The 9,181-nt window shown below is 37.2% G+C and overlaps 1 protein-coding gene across 1 annotated transcript; it reads right to left on the reverse strand.

Moving 5' to 3' along the window:
* Positions 1–7,790: 7,790 nt before the first annotated feature.
* Positions 7,791–8,957, reverse strand: LOC142985838 (uncharacterized). The gene has a single exon (XM_076134080.1). It carries the CDS (start codon positions 8,955–8,957, stop codon positions 7,791–7,793), a length of 1,167 nt encoding a protein of 388 aa, XP_075990195.1.
* Positions 8,958–9,181: the final 224 nt, after the last annotated feature.

Genomic DNA, 9,181 nt, shown 5'->3' on the forward strand with positions numbered 1-9,181 from the left:
GCGTGTTTTCCATACAAACGGAGATACTTACAAGCAACGTTCGAACACGCATTCACGCGCTACGCTGCGTGGTGCGGGGCAGTGTGTTAAGCGCCTTAAACTCAAATTACGATTTTCCACATTTTTCCGCTGGGCACACGTTGAATTGTTTATTTGAGATTTTTTGCTGCGCCAAAGAATATCAATAGGGTTTTATGTCGATCTGTATGTATTTGTACGTGTAATAATTAGATATCACACATTTTATGTATGAATGTACCTTTTATCGGAGAGCGGGATAATTATGTCACTTTCATTTTTAACATAAAACAAATACTAAGTAACGCTGCACATTTTTTATGGGCGGTAGGTGTAAAATAAGTAAGACACACTAAAAATCACTCCTGAGTTTTTAATTGCAATTTAATTTAATTAACGATTTTTATCAATGTAAATCAATTGACATCGGTATATATTTAGTATTTACTACATTTAGTACAGACCCAGTATATGTAGTAATACTACACACCACCTGCCAGCTGAACACAAACCAAATCTGCAAGTCACTACACACCTATAACTACACAATGTCTCAATTGAGTGAAACACAGATGACTCAGGCGAAGCTAGAGGAATCATTTGGTAAGAGGGTGGCTGAACTTGAGGCGCACCTGCAAACTGGTGCTGCCAAGGACACTGTGGCCAAGGTTGTGTCATGTTCTCAGATAAGTTAGGCATTAACTTAGGACCTATAATAAACAACAACTTACATTGTAGTTTTAAAAATAACTGTTACCATAACCTCAAATTAAATCAAATAGTAGATAGAATTAGGAACACTCGCTTAGATATAAATACAACAGTAGTTTTGCTGATAGGTGATAGTTTAGGTTTGTATAAAACTGATATTATTGATAGTATTAGCAGTTTATTGCAATTAGATTTAGGTAAATTAATTATCTGCGCATTCCCATACTCACAATCTCTTACAGAAAGGGAAAATAAGCGTATACATATGTTAAATAATCAATTACATTTAATGACGTCTTATCATAGTGATAAGTTATTGTTTTTTGACACTAATAAGTTTATTAGTAGTTTTATTTATACTCAAGAAACTATGTTTCTTAATAGTTCGGACAAACGACAAATTGCTACATTGTTAGCTTATAATATTAACACAGTTATACATAGGTGCTATAACGCAGTTTAGGTAAAGGGACGACCCAGTATTGTGTAGATTCTAACGATACTGTGATTAAATGTATAGGTAGTGTAGTTAGCGACAAGGTTACGAATAATGTATCCGATTCTTTAAACTGACAGGTAGGACAATGGATAAACAGCTAGGCTCATTAAAGGACATGGTCTCGTTTTGTATGGAGGAGTGGCTTTAGGTTCATAACATTTTTTAAGCAGCTTGAACTTTTAGACTTGGATAGAGCATAATGAAAAGGGTGTAAAATGACAAAAATAAAAATTATTTAGACCTGCATTTTTATGTAAATCAATTTTGAAAATTCGTATACTATAAATAATTATTCAAATAACAGCAACATTATAAGTATTATTTTAATGGCAAAATCGGACGCATATGTCGTAGTTGTCATAAATCTGTGGTTGTCATTGTCAAAAGTAGACTGACTGCATCTACTTCCATGGACTGCATAAACTCGAAACGTTCCGTTATACATTGTTTGACAACACTTAAGAAATAAAACGCTCCATTTTATGTAACGTAGGTATGCGTTATAAGTGTTGTTGTTTTTCTCATGAATGCAGGTGTTAAAAAAACTATTTTTTTGTAATATCCGTACACTTTTAGATACTCTATGCATATAAGTAAAATTTATTCCGCTTAATAAATATTTGTATTTTAGGCCCAAAACGGGACATGTCCTTTGGTACATCAAAACATACAAGGTTTATCCAGCAAGGAATTAGAAGTAGAATTGTTTTTACAAAAACATAATGTAGGTATTTTCTGTGTGACTGAGCATTGGCTACACACGGAACAAATAGCAATAAACAATGAGTTTTATACAATTATTAGTGCGTATATTAGGAACAAAGCTAGACATGGTGGTTCACTGATTATGGTAGCTAACAGTATTAAATGTAAAGAACGTAGGGACGTAGTTAATTTGTCAATAGAACACACTGCTGAGGTTTCCTGTGTCGAGCTAGAGCGACACATAGTAGTTTGTATATATAGACCACCAAATAGTGAGTTAACTTTATTTGAGTCGATAATGGAGGACATATTAAAACGTTTAAGTATAAGCAACAAGTATGTAGTAGTGTGTGGTGATTCTAATGTAAATTTACTTGAGCAATCATCGACTAGTACGAGACTTAAGTCATTATTTAAATCATTTAATTTCGTTTTTTTATTTAATGAGCCCACTAGAATCACTGCACATTCTGCTACATGCTTGGACAATATAATCTGCAACTGCGAATGCTTAGGTAGGGAAATCTTAAGCGAATTAACATCGGACCATTGTGGACAGAAGGCTATATTTCCTGTTAGGGTAGATAATAGGTTAAAGAAAATTACTTCTAGGCCTATTACTAGGGATCGTTTAGTATTATTTAATAGTGAGATAGCTAATGCTATGACGAAGTTAGACGATACCGAAGAACACCCGGATAACCTTTACACATCGTTATTCAACATTATTGAATCCAAGTTCAAAACTATCTTCAAAGAGAAAACCATACTAGATAACAATAGGAAACTCAAATTTTGCGATTGGGCGACAGCAGGTATTTATAAAAGTAGAGCTAGGTTGTATGAGCTTTATTCCATGAAACAGTTCAATTTTAATCCTAAATTTCTTCAATACGTTAGGAACTATTGAAAAATTTTTAAGGGAACTTGTGTTGCTGCTAAATCCTTACACTTAAGCAACAAAATTAAAAGTTCAGACAATACGATCAAAACCACATGGAATATCATTAACAACGAAACAGGTCGTGCTATCCAGCGCGAAAATAATTTTGAACTCAAAGTAAATGACACGATTATCACCAACAACTTAGAGGTTGCTCAGACGTTCAATACTTTCTTCGCTGATATTCCCACAGCTACAACTAGCTCCTTGAATTCCTGTCCTGCCAAGGCAGAATGTTTACTTCGAAATAGTGTAGAAGAGTGTGGTAGTGTTTTTTTCTTCAAACATATCAACTCTAATGATGTAGTTAAGGCTTTTAGGTCGCTCAACTCCAAAAAAACACCTGACCTCTGGGGCATCTCTGTTAAATTAGTAGAAAGTATCATCCTGGAAATAGCCCCCCATTTGGCTTTAATATTTAATAGGTGCGTAGATGCTGGTGTGTTTCCGGACTTAATGAAACACAGTAAAGTAGTACCACTCTTTAAGAAGGGATCTAAGAGTGAGCCCAGCAATTTCAGGCCCATTTCCATCTTGCCTGCGGTTAGCAAAATCTTCGAAAAGGTCATCTTAGAGCAGCTCGAAAGTCACTTCAACTCGAATCAGCTATTTCATGGTAAACAGTATGGTTTCACAAAGGGTAGGTCAACAATCGATGCAGGTATTTCGCTCGTCAAGCATATCTATGATGCTTGGGAGACATCCCAGGACGCCATTGGGGTGTTCTGCGATCTCTCCAAAGCATTTGACTGTGTCCAACATAATACGCTCCTTAGGAAACTAAACCACTATGGAATTAGGGATACAGCGCTCGATTTACTTGCGTCATATTTGAGTAATAGGATTCAACGAGTAGATATCAATGGTGTAAGGTCTTAAGGTTCAGCTGTTTCTCTCAGCGTGCATGAGGGTTCGATACTCGGTCCGTTTCTTTTTCTCGTATATATAAACGATCTCCCCTTGCAGGTGCAGGACTTATGTGATATTATATTATTTACAGATGACACTTCACTCATTTTTAAAGTAGATCGTTCGAAGTCTTGTTTTATTGATATCAATAGTATTCTTGAACAGGTCCACAACTGGTTCACTTGTAATAATCTGTTATTAAATTCTAACAAGACTAAGTGCATTAGGTTCACTATGCCCAACGCGAGGAATTTAGGTACTAACATAGTCGTAAATGGGCAAACTATCGATTTGGTAGATTCCGCAACTTTTTTAGGTATCAGTCTGGATAGCAAGCTCCAATGGGGCACTCAAATAGCGCATCTCTCGGGGAGACTCAGCTCCGCCGCGTACGCAATCAGAAAAGTAAGACAGTTTGCTGGTGTGGATGCGGCAAGACTGGTATACTTTAGTTATTTTCACAGCGTCATGTCTTACGGTATATTACTGTGGGGTAAGGCTGCTGATATAGATGTTATTTTTGTCCTTCAAAAAAGAGCTATTCGCGCAATTTATAGTTTAGGAGCGCGAGACTCCTTGAGAGAGCTTTTTGGGCAGATAGGGATACTGACGGTGTCATCACAGTATGTGCTTGCAAACTTGTTGTATATAAAACAAAATTTAGGGACTTTCGCAACAAATAGCGATAGACACAATTACAACACTAGAAACAGACACAAATTAGTAGGTCCCCATCATCGTTTACACAAGGTGCACAATTCGTTTGTAGGTCTCGGCATTCGTTTCTTCAACAAGCTTCCCAAGCACATCATGGATTTACCCCTGCCAAAATTCAAAGTTGCTGTTAAGGAACATCTCGTTAGGAAAGCTCTTGGGATTAGTCGCTCGCTTGATTAGGATTCTTTGCTATAAATTGTATAAACTCAGTAGCAGTAGGTCTAAATATTGTAAAATATGGGCAATTAATGATGCAAATAGGTGATGTTACGTACAATTTGATGTTAATCATAAAACTGTCACTTTTTTTTCTTTTATATTGTTCACAACCAATGTGCTCACTTGCTGCCTATATTCTTATTATCACATGCTAGTAGGTGCTCCCAACATACGGTATGATCAGAGACTAATAAATAACCTAGCTATATTAATTTTCCTTAATTGACTTAATTATCGCTGATTGTTGGCAGCTCCTCGCATGATCAATTATTGTATCAACCACATTGTAAAACTTTGGCGATTGAAAAGAGTGGCCGAGAGTTTCTTGCCAGCTCTTCTCATAAGGCTCCACCCCCTTTCCGAGCTAGTGGTAGATTCAGTAATTGTAACGACTATCATAAGTGTCAATATTTGACCTAAATGAATAAATGATTTGATTTTGATTTTGATTTTGATTTTGATTTTGATTTTGATTTTGATTTTGATTTTGATTTTGATTTTGATTTTGATTTTGATTTTGATTTTGATTTTGATTTTGATTTTGATTTTGATTTTGATTTTGATTTTGATTTTGATTTTGATTTTGATTTTGATTTTGATTTTGATTTTGATTTTGATTTTGATTTTGATTTTGATTTTGATTTTGATTTTGATTTTGATTTTGATTTTGATTTTGATTTTGATTTTGATTTTGATTTTGATTTTGATTTTGATTTTGATTTTGATTTTGATTTTGATTTTGATTTTGATTTTGATTTTGATTTTGATTTTGATTTTGATTTTGATTTTGATTTTGATTTTGATTTTGATTTTGATTTTGATTTTGATTTTGATTTTGATTTTGATTTTGATTTTGATTTTGATTTTGATTTTGATTTTGATTTTGATTTTGATTTTGATTTTGATTTTGATTTTGATTTTGATTTTGATTTTGATTTTGATTTTGATTTTGATTTTGATTTTGATTTTGATTTTGATTTTGATTTTGATTTTGATTTTGATTTTGATTTTGATTTTGATTTTGATTTTGATTTTGATTTTGATTTTGATTTTGATTTTGATTTTGATTTTGATTTTGATTTTGATTTTGATTTTGATTTTGATTTTGATTTTGTTGCTGAGGAGTTCCGCACCTTCCGCGAACTTATGTTTGGTGTACTTGGGTTGCTTCGACAACAAATCAGTGAGTGTGCCCAGATGGTGGACTCCATGGAGACTAGGCACCGAAGAAAGGATCTTCTCTTCTTGGGGACCCCAAAGTCAGTAAAGGTCGACCCACAATACATCGCTTCGACTATACTCAATTCCAAGATGGGGTTGCCTGACATCTCAGCAGCCTTCATAAAAGTAGTAAGTAGTAGCATTATTGTTGTCGCAATGTTATTTGTCGGAACTGAGAAACCGTGTCGCGCTCCACAGTTTAGTTTTGTTTGGCTTCCTATCTTACGTAACACGTAGTTAACGTTTACCCTCTAAATTATATTTATCCATACTCTATTTTTATTCATATTCTTTGTTCACTTTTTTTTTCGCACATGACGTAAATGACTGGTTTGAATGATTGTCAATATTTGTCAAGTGTCAACTGTCAATCTGACAACTTGACTCATACAATTTAGTTCGGAAACGTGTATTATATTTTTATTGTTTTTTTTCTGTTCCTGTTATCTTAGCTGGCGGGTGGTGCAGAGGTGCATTTTGCACCGTAGTATTTTTGTTCATCCTTTATAATAATTATTTAAATATATTTATTTATTATATTTTAATTTATTACTCATATTATATTGTTATATGTATGTCGGGGCACGGTGTGTTGTGTGGGATTTGTATTCTGACATTTCACTTCTGATATCGAAAGCATATGGGGTACCTCGCTATCAGATTGGTCAGGCATGGCGAATAGTCCAAAATAATACGCACTAGACTTAGCTCACTGGTGTATTTGTCCATTACAATGATCACATTACAAAAATAGACTAGGATTCAACCGATCTAGCTGGATGCAAGACAGAAACGCGGTGAGTTCGGTACAACGTGGCAACGACCGTTTTCCCTTGAGTTCCAATGTTGAATAATCTAACCTCACTGACGTTCCAACCATCATACGTCAAAGTGACAGCTGTCGATTCACATGTCAGCCGTCATCTGCCTGTGCTGCCAACATTGTACCGACCACACCCAAGTGTAAACACTTGACGTTTCCGTTACATTAAATTATTTCTTAATACTTAATCAAATCAATTTAAGATAATTTTAATTAGATTGTTCGAAGATATAGCGCCTCGATGCTGGCGCTCCGACATGTATATGTCTGATGATGAAGCTTCTTTTTTTTCTGCTGACGATATTACTACATCCTCGAAGAATAGTTTTTGCTCTATAACAGGCACGCTAGGAGACTTTGTACGTCGGACTTTTTTTTTTTTTGAAGAGTTTAGTCAAGGATGACTATAATACTCCATTGGACATTCTACATAAACTACTATTTACATAATTTCAATGTACAATACACATCTCATTTTACTGACGCCGTCGCATACCAATTTTGACAATCTTATATAAGTATTTAGCTTGCTCGGAGAGTGGAAAAGCTAAAACAGAGTTACAAAAACTAAACTGCTTAAAGTCTATGGACTTATTTACCAAAATATTGTTCCTGATGTCTTCGTTCCGAACACATTCCATCATGCTATGCAAAACATCTTCTATCAACTTATTATTCCTTTCTGTAAGGACCTCTCGTCAAAATGTACCCGCCATAAGTCGCTACAATGCTTTTTAATCAAATTGAAGCAATCTGTGAAATAAGGTTGGATATCAATTTGTATACCATGAAATGACGCTTCCCTAGCTGCTCTGTCAACATGTTCGTTCTCAACTAGGCCAATATGCGAAGGGATCCATTGAAGTATCACTTCTATTGATTTATTTTTTAATTTGTCAATGGTATTTTATTTATTTTTTTATTTATTTATTCCTTTATTTCAGGCAACTGAGGCCCATAGTAATACAATAAACAAAATACAACTTATAAATAGACTAATACATACAAAATACATATAACTTATTCTAAGTGACACGTGATCCAGGTGTCGCCTGACGCGTGGTGTCGGGTAGCCGTCCTCTGTACCGCCGGAACACAACACCTCTCGGCCAAAATTCCTCCTTCATGAAGGTCGACAGATGCTCAGTCGGCACTCTCACCACAAATGAGTTGAAATTCACATTGTGACAAGACTGCAACTGCTCGACCCTCAGTTTGAAATTGCTTTTCAGTTGGACGTACTCTACAATGTTTTCGGCCTTTGTAGAGTAATGCAGGCGGGACACGTACAACAGCATCGCAGGCACGGCTGGACGCAGCAGATGGTTCGGTCCGGTCGGTGCAGTACCGCACTGATTGCGACGAGCTGGCTTCCTCTTTTTCTTCTCCACCTTGATGAAGCCATCCTTTTCGCACGTAGCCTCGTTCTTTTTACCCTGATGCGGATTGACGTCTGATCTCATAGTGATCTTCTTATCCCCTTTCTGTCGCCACTGTGGTGGTTGTCCAGCTGGTTGGTTGGCGGCAACTGCCGCGTAGGCATGTGTCGGTGTTGACGTAGCGGCACGTGTCACTACCTCGACCGATGTTGTTGGGGGGACGGGGCGGGCGGCGGGGCGCGGTGCGACGCAAGCAGTTTCGGCAGCTAGCGACGACTTAGGACTCGCCGCTTCCAAATTGCCGACGGATGCGTTTTGCGCCCCGCGACGTGTGTTGACGTTGGAGGTGTCGGGTGACTTACATGACGAAACAGCGCCACGTAACTGCGCCACCTCCTCACGCAATTCACCGATGATGTTATTGGACACCTCCAGCATCGACTGCATCTCAGCCAGACTCGACTTTAAGAACGTGATGTCCTTTAACAGCCTGGTAACGTCGACGTGGTCGAATGTGACAGGTGGGAGTTTATGCAGCTCCTTCGCCACAAAGGTCGGCACGTCGTCCGGATCCATTACCTTCAGCAAAGCGATGATGTCTTGCACGCTCTTCTCCGTCCCATCTCTTCTGCGGGACGGCATCTGGTCCAGCTTGCCAAGGGACTGGTATAACAATCTCTTGCCGCTGCTGATGTCCTCTTCTTTGAAATTGGACTTGCAGATCTGCATCACGCTGACCTCGTCCATAGTGTCAATGGCATTTTGAATAAATGCCAACAGCTCATTAGCTATAAGTTGAGTACTCATAGCCATGATCACGTGCAACGGCTACGGCCGCGCAACACCGAAAGTAAATAATATTCAGAGCCTACTAATGCACGTCCGTATTTGAGCGCGCATTGAACAAGGATAATGCTGTAGGCTATCGGAGTGCCTCTTAAACAAGAGGTACACCGAGCCAAGTGCTGAAGAGAACTTTTTGAATCGGTTAAAATCACGAATTTGTTAATGTATTCGATGGATTCTCTGTAAGACAG

This window comes from Anticarsia gemmatalis, chromosome W, assembly GCF_050436995.1.
Source record: "Anticarsia gemmatalis isolate Benzon Research Colony breed Stoneville strain chromosome W, ilAntGemm2 primary, whole genome shotgun sequence".
Classification (NCBI taxonomy): Eukaryota; Metazoa; Arthropoda; class Insecta; order Lepidoptera; family Erebidae; genus Anticarsia; species Anticarsia gemmatalis.